Source organism: Crocodylus siamensis, chromosome 2 (genome assembly GCF_052110815.1).
Source record: "Crocodylus siamensis isolate JL-2025a chromosome 2, ASM5211081v1, whole genome shotgun sequence".
Lineage (NCBI taxonomy): Eukaryota > Metazoa > Chordata > Crocodylia > Crocodylidae > Crocodylus > Crocodylus siamensis.
In genome coordinates this window covers 223,185,411-223,200,328 of record NC_143396.1, presented here as the reverse complement: position 1 = coordinate 223,200,328, position 14,918 = coordinate 223,185,411, and the positions used below count along the sequence as shown (strand labels likewise).

At 44.5% G+C, this 14,918-nt stretch overlaps 2 protein-coding genes across 6 annotated transcripts in view; one reads left to right on the top strand and one right to left on the bottom strand.

Annotated features, from left to right (window-relative positions):
* LOC149871764 (retinol dehydrogenase 12-like) overlaps positions 1-7,401 on the top strand; it is an 11,551-nt gene extending 4,150 nt beyond the window's left edge. Inside the window, exons 5-7 of the mRNA XM_090033194.1 lie at positions 1,430-1,639; positions 2,493-2,682; positions 5,687-7,401. Coding sequence (XP_089889320.1) covers positions 1,430-1,639; positions 2,493-2,682; positions 5,687-5,789 — 503 coding nt within the window. The 3' untranslated portion in view covers positions 5,790-7,401. The remainder of the gene's footprint in view (positions 1-1,429; positions 1,640-2,492; positions 2,683-5,686) is intronic.
* A 1,785-nt stretch (positions 7,402-9,186) lies between these two features.
* The window catches only part of ZFYVE26 (zinc finger FYVE-type containing 26), a 73,511-nt gene continuing 67,779 nt past the window's right edge, over positions 9,187-14,918 (bottom strand). For all 5 annotated transcript variants that reach the window (XM_090033188.1, XM_090033192.1, XM_090033191.1 and 2 more), the window contains 3 exons: positions 14,133-14,315; positions 13,388-13,432; positions 9,187-11,705 (listed from right to left, as the gene is read on the bottom strand). In XM_090033188.1, coding sequence (XP_089889314.1) covers positions 11,496-11,705; positions 13,388-13,432; positions 14,133-14,315 — 438 coding nt within the window. In that variant the 3' untranslated portion in view covers positions 9,187-11,495. The remainder of the gene's footprint in view (positions 11,706-13,387; positions 13,433-14,132; positions 14,316-14,918) is intronic.

Here is a 14,918-nt window from a genome sequence, read left to right as displayed (position 1 = left end):
TATCAGCCTTTTGTAGGTTTCATGAGAGAAGAAATAGATGGAAGAGATTCAGCTTGAAACCCAGCTAATTTAAAGGAAAACGAGCCAAAAGTATTGTCTTTAAATTCACTTCCAATATTTGTGGTTGTGATCTATCTTTTTTTCCCCCTTAATTATCTTATCTGCTGTTTTGTTGAAATGCAGCGTAAATGGAGGAAGCCATAAAACTGACTGTGTACAAAGTTTAAAAAGAATCTTAAAATATAAATAAGAAAAAACCAGAATAACTTGTACTAGTTACTTTAGCGGTAATAGTACGTACAATATTTTTATTTTGTAGAAGTGTTCTGTGAATTGATGTGATTTCTCTAGTTTCTGATGCACTGCCTTTTGGAATTCTGTTATGCTGATCCTAATTTTTGGTAAGTGGTAAAGGTTGTCTATTGATATTTAACTTTAGAGATGCTGGAAACTCAAATGAGTTTATAAATGAGTCTACGAAACTCACAGAATAAATAAAATCAAGTCAGAGAGATGGCATGCTGTGCTATTGGGCTTTGGCAGACACTGAATTCCCTGCCTTCATGCCCCTGCCTGGAAAGATACCATTTGTTTCCATGCTGGGAGATCTGTAGAGGGTGTAGGAATAGGTTGGGATGAGAGAGGTCTTTCTTTTTTTGGAGAGGTGAGATGGCAGCAGCTTAGTCTGCCCCAGTTCTGTGGCTGATTTGTTCCATTTAGATGTGGGTGGTTGTCTGATTCTTTGCTTAATGTCCCATCCTCTCCAATGTTCCTTTCAGAGGAGAAAGAGCTCCATATTCTCATTAACAATGCAGGAGTAATGTTGCACCCTTATGCCAAGACAGTGGATGGCTTTGAGATGCATCTAGGAGTCAATTACCTTGGTAAGAGACTGAATAACACCAGGGCAGGCAAAGGTTGGGTAGGAGGTTTTATTAAATTCTATGACAAAACTCAGTGTGGGAGTCTGTCTCCAGGAGTCTATCCCCATTTTCTGAAACTGTTTTCCATTGGGGAAATAATTGAAGAGGAGCATCTCCTAACCCTAAATGCTTTTGGGCAAGTCCTAAATTTCACAAAAAGGAGCAGTGTGAAGGAAGCTGCCTGTCGCATACTACAGAAACGTATGTCCTGGGTTGTTTGTCATTTATTGTAGACTGTTCTGAGCCTTTCTGGATAAGGTTAGATATAAATAATAAAAACTATAATACACAGTCTGAACATATCATCTGGGACTGCCACTCTTCACCAGCCCTAGCTATTTGAAGTTGGGCACCCAAAATTTGGGCACTGACATGTTCAGACCTTGCTTCTGCCATGTGTAAATGGGGTAAATAATGGCTTGCCTCAGTGTGCCAAAGCACTCTTGAGATCCTGGTCAGGAAGGGACAAAAGAGGAACAGAGTATCCTCAATCTCCTCTCTCCTAGGTCACTTCCTCCTGACCTTCCTGCTCTTGGAACGCCTGAAGCAGTCGGCCCCAGCCCGCATCGTAAACGTGTCCTCACTGGCTCATCTTGTGGGCAGGATCCGCTTCCATGACCTCCAAGGGGAGAAATTCTACCAGCGGGGCCTGGCTTACTGCCAAAGTAAAGTGGCTAATGTCCACTTCACACGGGAGCTGGCCAGGCGGCTGCAAGGCAAGTCTGAGAAGGAAGCTGACCAGATGCCAGCTGAGATATTATTCAGTCTCTCATACCTTGGGGTGTGGAGATGGTTCTAGGAAGAGGATCTTTTTAGGCCCTTTTTAGAAATCATGGCATTTAAGGTGGGAGTGAGTGAGTGGTTTTGGTTGGGCCCTTGGCAGGTGTTTAGAGCAGGGAGCCCATGTAGTCAATCCTCGGGAGCCAGGAGCTCTCAGGCTATGTTCATACCCACAGTAGAAAGGCAGGGGCAGGAGGTGGTCTTGCTCAGATGAATGGGTCTTTTTTTTAATTCTTGCCAAAAAACCAAAATTGTGGACAAGCTGCATCCAGATAAAGGTTCAGCTGTACTACAAGAGCTGCTATTGGAAAGGTTTTAAATGCTGCTGTGCTTGGCATATGCACTGAAATCCACAGTGAAAAAGCTGCAGTGCCCCCAGCTGTCTTAAATACGGGTTAGAAAAATGGAAAAGGAGGTTTTTATGTATAGGCCTAGCACCAGGTAAACTGGAGGGGTTCTGTGGGGGGTTTTTTGTTTGTTTTTTTTTTCAAAAGCAAGAGACAAGACTCTAGTATTTTGGCATCCATGCCTCTTCACAGGCTGCTTTATAAAGGCCTAACACTCCCTCTAGGCAGTGGTTGCAACTGGCAGGGATGTTGCCCTGTTTTCTAGTAAATAGGTGTAAGAGGGAACTTTATTTTTACCTGTATTCACATCTGGGCCTTTGTTTCCCTAATGTTTAAGATGTACACAGGTAAAACAAGGAAATATGTTACGTTTTCCCTTGGAAAAAAGCCCTTGCACGCTTCAGCAGGGTCTAATTTGAACTATACTCCTGTCTTGCTGCAGGCACTGGAGTCACAGTAAATGCGCTGCATCCTGGCACTGTGCAGTCTGAGTTGACCCGGTACTCATCTGTAGTGTCCCTGCTGTGGAAGATGTTTTCTTTCTTCTTGAAGACTCCACAAGAAGGAGCCCAGACCAGCATTTATTGTGCAGTAGCAGAGGAGCTGGAATCTGTGACAGGACAGTATTTCAGGTGGGTGAAAGTTATTGGCCAAGGAGTTTAATCCAGGCACTTCTCAAAGCAGCCTGATTTTCCTAAGTACAAAGTGCAGAGCTGCTGTGTATGTTATAGGCAGCTCCTAGCAAGGAAACACCCTGTGTGTGGGATGCTGCCCAGATCTCTGTTAAATTTTCTCAATCAACCTGCACAATACCTCCCTCCTTTCTTATTTGCTTTCCCTTTCAAAACCCAGCCCAGAATCATTGAACTGTCCCCTGTTAGGCTCTGAGAAAGCCTTTGAACAACTTCACTCAGAGGTACCTTTATGCTCCCCAGTCAGTGGGACCACATCACATTTGGGAATTGTCTAGGGAAACTGACCCTTGGCATGAGCTTGACTGCAGCATATGTGAGACAGAACTCCTATCTGTATCCCCTCTCTTGTGACTGATCCACAGTTAGTGCAGTATGTGCATTTGTCTGATTTTTTTCAGGTGTGGTGTTTGCACTGTCCTGATGTGTTGTGGCTATATAAAGAGAGCCCCTAATCCTCCCTTGACTGCTTATATCTCCCAGCAGATAAATACCCTATATATGAATCTTGGCTCTCCCATACACCAGAACTTGTGAACTTTAAGTGGATTTCAGGTTCTTAAAGGAGGAAACTGGTGAATTCAGGAAAGATACAATCAGCAAAATATCAACTTAATTTATTTTTTGTGTCTAATTTTGTACTGAATTTACTCTAGAAGAGCTTCTAGTCACTTGATTGCCAAGTATGATCATCACTAGTATTTAAGATAACCTCTGTAGGAGAGAGGAGGCATGGAATAGCTAGAGACTGCCCTGACTCTTTTTAGCGACCCTTGTGTCCCTTTTATTTGCTGCGTCCCAAATGAGCTGTGAAAATCACAAGATGTCCGGTGCCTCTGCCATCAGTTCTAATCTTCCTTCCTTATTTAAATTGCCACTACAATCAAACTTCCCAGTAATAGGTTATTTATATTCTGGCATTCCCCTTTGCAGCAGAGAATGCCAGACTGTGGTGGGGGCAGGTGTATACATTATGTGTAAAGGTGAAGTGTTTCCAACATGGAGAGTAAAGGGGAGTGGGGGTGGGAGGGAAGGGAAGGGAACACCTTGCTGAGCCTGCTTCTGTAGGCAAATTGGTCACCAAGCACCTGCAAACATGCAGCTGCAGATGTGCTGAGGGAAAGTAGCCTGTCAGTTTTGGGCAACATCAGTCTACCACGGTTGAAGAAGAAATTGCAAGGCCAAGTTTGGGGTTAAGGAAAGGTGTGCTGTGGAACCATCTTTGGAGTAGGGAGGAGGTAGGTGAGAGGAGACTTGGTGAGGATGGAAGTGGATTTAGGTCATTTGGACTGCTGGATGTGGGCATGGAGGCAGTGGATAAGAGTTGGGGGTATACAGTATGCAGAACATACATTTGGTATAGGTGTGGTTCAGGTATAGGGTGCTGACTGGAGGGTGTGGGGGAAGGTAGGTGGGTAGACGCTGGACATCACTGTATCCAGCCCCTGGCATGACCCTTCATGGGATCCAAGAGCTCTGCTGAGCCCTGAAGGCTTTGGTTGGGGGAACACTGACTCATCAGCCCAAGATTAGGGAAGAGGAAGTGTGGGTATATGGGGCTAATGTAGGCCAGGGAGCCTAGTTCCAAAAACTGAGGAAGGTTTCTAATGCTCCTTTAACTTTTATTGTGTATTCCACAGTCTAACTGTGGGGTTTTTTAACCTGAAGAAATCCAGCAGTAGAAAAGGCTTGTCCATATTTAGGCAATGGCAAGGTCCCTAAGCTCCAAAGCACTTTCCATACTCAGACCATCTTCCCGGGCATGTTCTAAAAAGGCTTAGCAGTTCTGGATGGGTTTCTCTTTCCTTCTCTTCTCTTTTCTTCTCCTGAGATCTCAGATTATTATTGTACAACACTACAGATGGGAACATGATACTTCTTCCAAAGCGCATATAATCTGTTTTCAGCAGGCATTATATAACAAAGAGGGGGAATGGAGGAAGTAACAAGCAGAGGAGGTTTGGGGAAAAAACAGGCTGACAAAGCTGTATTAACAATGGCTACATATTTGCCAAAGGGACATGTCCACCAAGAGAGAGAAGGTTATGTTGAGGCTTTAACATACTTTAAAAAATAAAGGACTCTGACTTCTCCAGTCACACCCATGCTCTTCCTGAGGAGCTTTCAAGTCTGTAAATGTGGAACTGCCTTTCTTAGTGATATCAGTTTATCTGGATCATTCCTGTAAGAGAGCAAGACTATAAAAACATAGAAGAGCTTTAGTCATTAAGTGGGGACACAGGCTAATACAACTAACCTCTCACCATGCACCATGAGCTTCCTACGCCACCCGTGGTGGCTTGGAAAATTATCTTCAAGCTGCCAGCTCCTGAAGGGAATGCGTTGAGGTATAAGTCTCCCAGTGTCTTTTTGGGAACTGACGTCTGTATGAAAAATAAACTTTTCTCCCTTCTTGGCTTCAAGCACAGTTTATTACCCACCTGTGCTTCTGGCATGGAAGGGCCATCACCTCCCTTCCCCTACACATGGGTTATTCAGGCTTATATGATCCCTAGAAGTGTGTGGAGCTTTGTAACCATACACACTGATGATCTCCCCTTTACTTTTATGGTAATTCCCTGAAAGGTGGGTATGCTGCTGTAGTGTTTAGCTGTTGCTTTAAGGCTTTTGTAAAGGTTCAAACAGCAGACTCAGCTTGGATCTACAGGGGTTGCGGTGAGCTTTCACTTGCCAGCTCTCCTCTCCAGTTCCAACACCACCTCCGGTTCCAACACTGACCAAGAAGCTGAGGTTCTGCGTGCCAGACTCCTTAGCAGCCTCTACTCTTTCCCCTTTCTTGAGCTATGCTGCTAGGTAATTTCCCAACCTTCTTATTTTTAAATTGGATTTGAAAGCAATTAGCTGGCAGGTGTTAGCAGCAACCTTTTAGCCATGCTGCTCCAGATGTGAGCCCTTGATGAAAGCTTCCTCTCTTGTTCTGCAGTGACTGTCAGCCAGCATATGTGTCTGCTCATGGCCGGGATGACGAGACAGCAAAGAAGCTTTGGAAAGTCAGCTGTGAGCTCCTGGGCATCCAGTGGGACTGAACAGTAGAAATTAATAGCTGGATGGGCTCCGTGGCTCCTGGTGATCGTCTCATCTGGGAACTGGAAACGGGTCCACCTGACAACACCTGGTGCATCCAGCTGCCCTACCAGTGGTTTTTGGATACAACCTAACTTGAAATGTGTAAATATTTGATGTTTAAAAGAAATGAGACCAATGAGTAGAGGTTCAGGACAGAAATGCAGTGAGTTGGCATCTTCTCTCACTGTTTTTGATTTGCATTCCCAAGCTATCCCATGGCTGGCTTTCTTTCCCCAGGGCCAGCTTAGAAGAGGGACTGAAGGCTATTTTGGTTAGCAATGCAAGGCAACATAAAGATTTTGCTTTTGGAAGGGTCTTTTTGCAGCCCTGAACCCCAACTGTAACCAGGTCAGTTGAAGATGTTCCCTAGCAATTTGAGCCATTTGGTCATCTCAGCTATAGGACTTGGGAGCAGGTTCTTTTAGCTGGGAGACATAGCACCTCAGGCCAGTATCTGGCTGAACCACATCTTCCGTGATTCTTGATATTCTCCTCTCTGAGTGGCAGGCTGTATCACAAAGGGGCAATTTCTTAATTTTCAGAGAGAAATTGTAGCCTTTGTTATTGTCCATCACTTGAACCTTCTACTAAGGTCTCATTGTGCTATGCATTGTTTAAACGCAGTTAATGAAAAACACTACTCCCTAAGTCTTTAGGGACTGAGACCGAAGTACTCAAGAGTGATATAAGCACTTAATGCCTCCTTTTTGTCACTTCACCTAATGTGGGTTGCGAGAGACAAGCTGTGCTGAGCTGCCAAAGGACCTACTTTACTTTTAGAAGGAGGGAAGTTTAACATATCTTACACTGTTCTACACTGAGGTCATAATATTGTGACAGTAAAAAATTCACGTACTGGAACAGCATTACAGTTGAATACAGTAGGGAGGGAGTTGCCTGTGGAGGAGGGGAGCAGGGAACTTAAAGAGTATGTTATGCTGAATATGTCTAATGCTAGAAACTGTCATCTACTTAGCCAGGGTAGAATTCAAGCCCTCACTCCTGAGTTTGCTCACCTGACAGAAGCTCTTAGAAGTGAAGCTATATGTGCCGTAGGCAGGCCAAGGAGGGATCAGCCCTAGTCCGACATGGCAGTAGCCACAGGGCATACCTCATTTTACAAAGACATTGTCCTGCCCAGTAAGTCTAGGAAGAGAATGGCTAAAGCTGCCAGATGATCCTAGTGACACTTTAGTCTTGTTCTATTGTGAAGGGCAAGTTTGTAACTGCTGCACCTATACAAAAGCCAAACGCTCACAGAAACAGTTGCCAAGTTGCAACGTTGCTTCAGTGTTGTACGCCCAACCAGAAATAATTTTTTGGATGGGTCACATGCCTAAAGACTCACTTCAGGTAGGGTAGCACAGCTGGTGGGCTTTTCTAATCAGGTAAGATGATCTATGTCATTTTAGGTTTGTCCATAATATGGTCACTTCTGAAGAGCATTTGCTTTAAGAAACAGGTTTTTATTTCTTTGTGAAGTTAGCAGCAACTTTCTGGCTGGAGGCTGGCACTGCAAATCAAGCCCCAGCTATCTCTTGAGGTTTACTAAATAAAGCAATTCCCATTTGATGCCACTGTTTTAGGTCTTCCTTCATGTGTTATCTAGTTATTCTTGAGTGGGTGGTAGGCATTCATTTAAAAACACAATGGGATCTGATCCTCCATCCCAACATTGTACTTCCTGCCATGTCAGTGCAGAGGAAGACTGGGAACATGATCCCAAGCTCCCCTTGCACCAGCAAGTTAAGACAGGTGCCCAACATTCAGCTGATTGTTGTCTGGCTCCAAAACTGTACTGGGACTTGAACTAGCCCCTGGAGCTGGTTGATGGGCAGTTGACCACCAGCTGACTGGTACTGACCTGGAGCCAGTCCAAGCCCTGGTGCAGTCCCCTACCCAGCCAACCGTCAGCAGATCATCAGGTGGAAGGGACAGCTCTGGGGCTATTTGGAGACCCTAGTGCAGTCCCAACTCTGTCCCATAGTCAGTTTAAGGTGTGATAGAAACCAACCACAAAAAAAGCACACAAAAAGTGTAATATTTTTATGGCTAGTTTCCCTATTTGTAGCATCACTAAATGCTGGAATGTGTGGCTGGGTTACTATTTAAGATGTGATTAATAGACTAATTGCATCTTAAGTGTAATATGTCCCTAGATGCACTGGTTTCAAGTGTTCCATGGAAAAGCTCATCTAGAGGTTTTTGTGATAAAGCTGTTTTGCATTGGTGCTTTTGCCTGGCAGCCTGAACATGGGCTTGGGAGGCTGGAATTTAACCCCCATCTTACTCAGTGCTCTCTCAGCATCCTTGCAAAAGTCCCCCATTCACAGGAGTTCACACTAGCAGGTCCCAGGTATACAAGCAAGTCATGATAGCAGAGCACTTCAGAACTTCTTCATGGGTTCCTCGGTAGATTGGAATCGCAAAAGTCTGCCTTGCGAGTCAGAATTATTCTTCAAGACGGGGAGAGGTGAGCAGGGGATAGGGTCCTATAATGTGTTTAGAATAAAAAACAAAAACAGACCCGACTCAAATTGTCTTCCCTTTCCATACCAACTATTAAAAAGAGGAAGAAGAGGTGCGTTTCTGAGAGGGCAAGAGAGGGGCTGGTTAATGTAGCACTATTTAGAAGCATTCTGAACTAAATTTCAAAGTTCAGTGTCTGCTGTATTATAGGCTTCCATCATAGCCTGCTTCTGCTAGGCTTAAGCACCAGAATGGGGACTATAAGCTTATTAGGATTATCCCACAGGGCTGCTGTACCGATTGGGTGACTTAGATTGCAAAATGCTGTCACATTTCTGAAGGAATAGAGTGCAATTTAACCAAAACAGGCTGGTGTATGAAGCAATATTGCCAAGTAACAAGAGTTGTTCCACAATCTTCCAATGGCTTTAGGTGAAAAACTAAACTAGGTTAAGAACTTGTAAAACTAACATAAGAAACAAATTGTACACTGGCTCCCTCATTAAATTTTGAAGTGCTTTCAAATTTTACATCAAGTCCCAACTAGGAAGTGCAAGGTACAATTAAAAACAATGCACTGGCTTCCTGGTCTAAACAACCCAACAGGCATTTTTGCTTACCGAATTTTTCATGTATGCCTCACACCCTCAAATTAGATCTTGTTTTTGAGAAGGCAGTAGCCACTACTGCTACTAGGAGAAGAAAAATCAGCTTCTCTGCTAAAGACACAACACCAGTTTTCAATGGATAACGTTGTAGTGGGGAAGCTGTGTGTGGTATGTGAGTAAATGTGGTATTTAGTTTCTGAGCTAGATGTATCCGCAGACTAGATACTCCCAAAACAACAAACAGGCTAGCAGTAAAATAAAGAGGGACAGAGAAAAAAGATCTTTTCTAATAATATTTATTATTATCCTTTGTTCACTGTAAAACAGTCCAGTCACCACTATACAAATTCTTCTAAGTGTCAGTGCTCCACTTAATTTGATGCCTGGGGTTTCTAAGCCCATGAATAATCACAATACTCATGATACAAGCCAGTTTGTGTCAGGATTGAAATTCCAGTTCTGCTGATAAGGGAAAAAAAAGGATCCCTACAACACGGAGTTAAGGACTATCAAATTGCAACAAACACTGTATAAAGTGCATAAAGTACAGTGCAAAGAGGTCAAGCAGAAAGGCAGACACAGAAATAACTGTTCAATGTGGCAGTCTCCATTTTTTCCCCTGTATAATACAGAGCTGTGGGAGGATCTTGAACAGGCAAATCATTACTACAGCTGTGCTTATCTGGTTATCCATTGATAGCACTAACTTCTCCCCTGTACTTGTCAAGGTGGTATTACTCCAACATATGCTTACGATTAGCTTGACCCTGCAACACAGTGGAAAGCTAGTTCAGTCTGGCTAGGATGATAAAAGCTGCTTTTATTAGCTTTGCTCACTACTGGGATCTCTTTGAAACTGGGGGTGGAGGATTCTGTAAGCTAAATGTAGTCACTACCAACTGCTTAGCTCCTCTGACGCCACACTCCAAGGAGCTAAGCATCATCAGCAGGGCAAGGCACCTTAGTGGGACAGTGGTCACGAAACACTCCAGAGAAGATTAACTACCTTTTCATTTTCCCGGAGATCTATGCTTTGTTGGTGTAGCAAGTATAAAAATGGTGCTAATATATTCATTGGCCTCCTCATGTAGTGGAACTTCAGAAACTAAACACCGCATCTGGGGCAAGTGAAGAACCAGTGCACTAGGTGTTGTTATATGACAAATGGGGTTCTCCACAGGTAAAAGTTAACAGACTATATCAGTGTCAGTACAGGTGTTTTTTGGGGAGGCCAGAGCTAGAAACACTTAAAAATCCTCATGTATGCTGCTCGTTTCTTCTCTCTGAATAAAAGCAGCAGAGAAGTAGCAGCCTATTCCAATATTCCAGAATAAAGCCACTTCACACTAGAGATGCATCCTGGCAAGCAAAGTGGACTGGGAGAACCTGGCATTTGCTTTGTTCCAAGTCAGCAGCAGGCACCTGGAGAAAGAGACTCTGCAGCAGCAACTGTTGAAGGAACATTACTTGAGCCACACTGGTTTCTGCCCATTTCCAGTGCATTCCAGACCAAGGGTGTGGCCATTTGATGACCTTAGCAATACAGCTTTATTAATAAAAAAAAAAGTCAGTCTAAAGTGTATAACTGTCTGAAGGAGAAAGACTGCTGTAGTGAGAACAAGTGCTGCCTATTTTGGGATAGGCCTTCATGTGTGACATCTCTAAAAGGCTGTTAAATTTTGCCATGCACACCTCGTTGTTGAAAGCAAGCTACATTTCCCACTGTGCTGAAATGCTCTAATTCAGCTGGTATCTACTCCAGCTAAGAAAAATGAAGAGAAAAAGGGTCCTTTCAATCATCCAATGCCATACCTATTACAAAGCAATTTAAATCATGGAGGATAAGTTAGGAAAGAAAAAGATCGGTCATTCATTCAACATGCCTGCCCTAGTTTAAAAGTTTTCCTTTCATCAGGAAATGCATCCCTTTGGATTGCCTCTCTTCATTAAGGGCCCTGTAGGCAAACACCTGATCGTGTGAACGCACACAGAAACCTCCCAAATAGAACCAGCCTCTACCTTGCAGAAAACCAACTAAGGAATTTGTGCACATTGTGCTAGTGTAAAAAAAGTTAGTGATAACAATTAGTATAGATCCTTTTTAAAAAGGTCACATCAAAAATTCAGTCAGAAATCTATGCAAGTGGAAACAAAATTTCTCCCACCTCGTGATTATGGATTTTCTATAAAATGGTTCTGGATAATAGGAATCAATGAGTCTGCTACAGTCTATGCTGAACCAACATGGGATTTGGTTGTCGTCGTCTATACACAGGTTTGCTGGGTTAAAACAAAATGCCAACAATGTTCAGTGCCTTTCAAAACACAGGAGAAGTGCTTTCCTCCATCATCCTTAAGTCCTGTTTGTTCAGATTTAACATTTACAAAACACCCCCTTGAGGTAGAGCTTGTTGGTCACCACAACACAAGATTGGCACTTGCATGAAGTAATTCCTTTCCCTTTAGTTGAGGCACATTAACATCTCCTGCTTGCCACCAAAGCCAGTCAAGAGACTTCCCTCTCAATGAGAGATCACTGAACTGCACATCCCTGTGCCATATTCAGTCTTCCCTTTACAGGGGCTGTAGTTATTTCCTAGTGGTTTGGGAGAGCCAACTCCTTGGCTTGGGCTGGTGTACTGAAAGCCACTGGGCACAGATGGTCTGTACAACATCTTCTCCACTGTCCTCAGCCAGTTGACGTACGTGCTGGACCAGCTGAACGGCTCTAGCGTTCTCTTGCCTCACCGAGACTAGGTAGGCAGAACGCAGTTTGTTGCACAGCAGGTAGGCTCGGATCTGAAACAAAAAGCCAGCAGTTGAAATCTCTAACAGTTCTCATCTATAACAGGTTCCATGAATGACTCGTGTCCCCAGTGGCTGGGGGGGGAGGGGGAAGCAGTGGCAAGCAAGGGAGATCCTGCGGATGCCGTCAGTGCCGTTGGGGCCACAAGTGCTGACCAAGCATCGGCGATCACCTAAAGCCACCGCCGGGAGTGTCGGCAGCGGTCAGAGGGGATCACGGACTTCCCACAGACACCACCAGTTGTGTTGGCAGTGGGGTGGTGAGCGGTGACTGCCCCCGGCACTGCCTTTTTGTAGGGGGTGCCCCGCCACGCTCAGGGGGTACATGTGCACCCCCTATGTGTCACCCCTGACAGGTCTGAATGAGGGCCTACTGGGAAACCCAGTTCATCAGGCTGTAGGATTAGAGGGCATGCATATTGATGCAAGAGAGGTATAGGAGTGGTGATTTCAAGACCAAGAACAGATGAAACGTTTGACTGTAAATAGATGTGCATGCCTTTTCTCATGACGCCAACATGGCCACAATAAAGCTAGTACCAATTTGAGTCACCCTCGAGATCCCAGGGGTGCATCTCAGGAAGCAGGGAAAGCCAGACAGCTGCTCCCAGGGCTTGAGGGGCTGCATTCTATGCAGAAATTCCCAGGGTGCACAGGACTTGGCCCCTCAAGCCCTGGGAGAGCACTTCATTCACTGTCCTGTAGCATCAATGGGACAATGATTGGGTGATGCATCTCAGCACAGCTGATCCATGACATTTGACAATGTCTGTTTATACTGTTAGCCTTTGCTACTGACCGGCACTTCCTTAACGCATAAAAATCCCGATGCTTTTATGGTCATTAGATTTAGTTCATGTTTAAACACCTCCAAATTTCCACAGTCAACATTCATAGACAGATTTTCTCCTACTGTCTGAGCCTAAGGGGTCATTTTAGTTACTGAGCCTTTTGCAATAGAATTAAACAGTTTCTTACATTATTGAAAATGGAAAGTCTGGTAGAAGTCAGGACTCCCAGCTCTGCCACCAATTTACTCTATGACCTTGGACTAAGAAAATCACTTAAACTCTGGGCCTGTTTGTTCATATGTAAATGTAAAGCCATTGAGAGCCTTGTATTAAAGAGAGTAGAGAACTTAATAGTGCCTATGATTCACGCATTTGCATCCTAAACTTCCCCTGCAAAAAAGAAAAGCTGTCAAAACAAAGAGAGAGGAGGTACCAGGTGTTTACCCAATTAAACTAGATTCCTGGAACAACAATGAACTGAATGCTCACCAGATTCCCCATCGGCTGCCTAAGAAATTAAATAAGCCTGTGAGAAACCAATGCAAAGAACTGAATGGAACCAAGTGATTGTTCAAGTTGCCTTTAATTCCCCATGCCACTGTCAAACCCAGGGATAACCACTACAAAGCAAGGGAGGAGGAAAAGAGACAACAATCAAAGGTTTCCAAGTCTACTGTAATATCCTTATGTTCTCAGTATCAAAAGGAGGCACAGATACATCTACAAATAGGTCTAACAAGCAGGCCCCAAAACTTTTCTGTGGAGCCAGGGTGGAACATGGAGTAGTGGTAGCCCTGTCTGCAGAGAGCCTAAGGAGCAAATCTGCATGTGCCAGACACTGCTCCTACCAATTGTTCAAGGTTCTGCCCACCAGGCTTTACTCACCTTGTTTTCATCACTTTCCATATCCTGGATCAGATTGTCAAGATCCTGCACCCAGAAAAGAAAGTGGTTGATATAAATTAACAGCGATTATGATTTGCAAATCATTGTCTCATCAGGGACCAAACCACTGCACAGGTAAGTGGTCAACGAGGTCACAACCAGGTACATGAGATGCCAAGGCCAAGTCTTCCCTTTATGCCTGCTTACCCCTGGGCCCACATCTATGCACTGTCTCCAGGGATCAGGATAGGACAGCTTTCCTTCCTCCACTCCCTTCCAAGCAACCTCAAGCAGAGGGAGCATCTCCATTCTCCACAGCAATGTCAAGGCTATGTCATGGGCAGGTCAGACTCAATGGGCACTTTCCTACATACACAGCAGATCCTGAGAACACACTTTTGGCACTGCTCTTCCACCATCTTTGCCATTAAGACGTGTGTAGAAGGGAGCTTCTCCCTACCTCAAAAAGCAACCATAGGGAGGATCCCACAGAAGGGGATTTATTACAGGTACTTGCTGCAGAGCTCCAGGCCAGTTTAGGGTTAGGAATGTGCAGCAGGTAGACCAGCTATGCCCCTGGAACAGCCATGTGTTATCATGTGAACATGCACCTAATTCTCAACCACCACATATAAACTAAGGGGCATGAAGAGCCTGATGGCCTCTTTCCCAGGAGACTATAGATAGCCTACTTCTCCTTTGCCTATTTCTCATGAGAAGGGCAGTGTAGTAGGGGCAGCCTTACCTCTGAGGGGATATTCTTGAACTCATTCAGGCAGTTTAGGATGATGTCATCCCCATCATTTTTGGCTGCAACTCCAGACTCACTGACACACTTGAGGAGCTGCCGGATCTCACTGTATTTCTGCTGCCTTACCAGCTGCTTGGCCACTTTGCTGTACACAGCCATAGCCTCCAGCTGGAAGTCCTGAAGGTGGCAAGTGTCAAAGGAACATGGTCACTCAGGGCAGATCCTATCAGGCCAGGTCAGGAGCTGTATTCTGGTGCTCTAAGAGGATTTGGCATGGTTCAAACAGCCATTACCACTCCTGTGCTCCATGTTAAGGTACATCCCTGCAAGAAGTTCCTGCATGCCGTTTTGCTCTGAAACACCAGGCCCATACAAAGATACATCTGTAGTGGTAGCAAAGGCAAAGGCAATCTGTTCTTCCCCCACACCAGCCAGATTCTGCTCCTGAGCTCCTGCTAAGTTACAGATGTGGATGGTCTCCTGGGTTACTCCTACTATACTATACCAGCCTCTCAACTCCTATACTTTTTGGACATTAGTGAGTTCCAAAAATCAGTTCTCAATTATATTTGCAGCCTTGGTTGGACAGATAGGAGCATAAACAGCTTTGGATTGGTTTCCTCATAGCTCACGTACTCCGCAGTGATTGGGCAAGGTGGGTGATAAAACACTGCCAAAGTGAATTCTCCACTCACACCTGGGAAAATTCTTTGCACAGTGCAAATAACTGAACAAGGTGCAAGTCAGTGAAGCAGATGGGAGGAATGGCATATATTATAA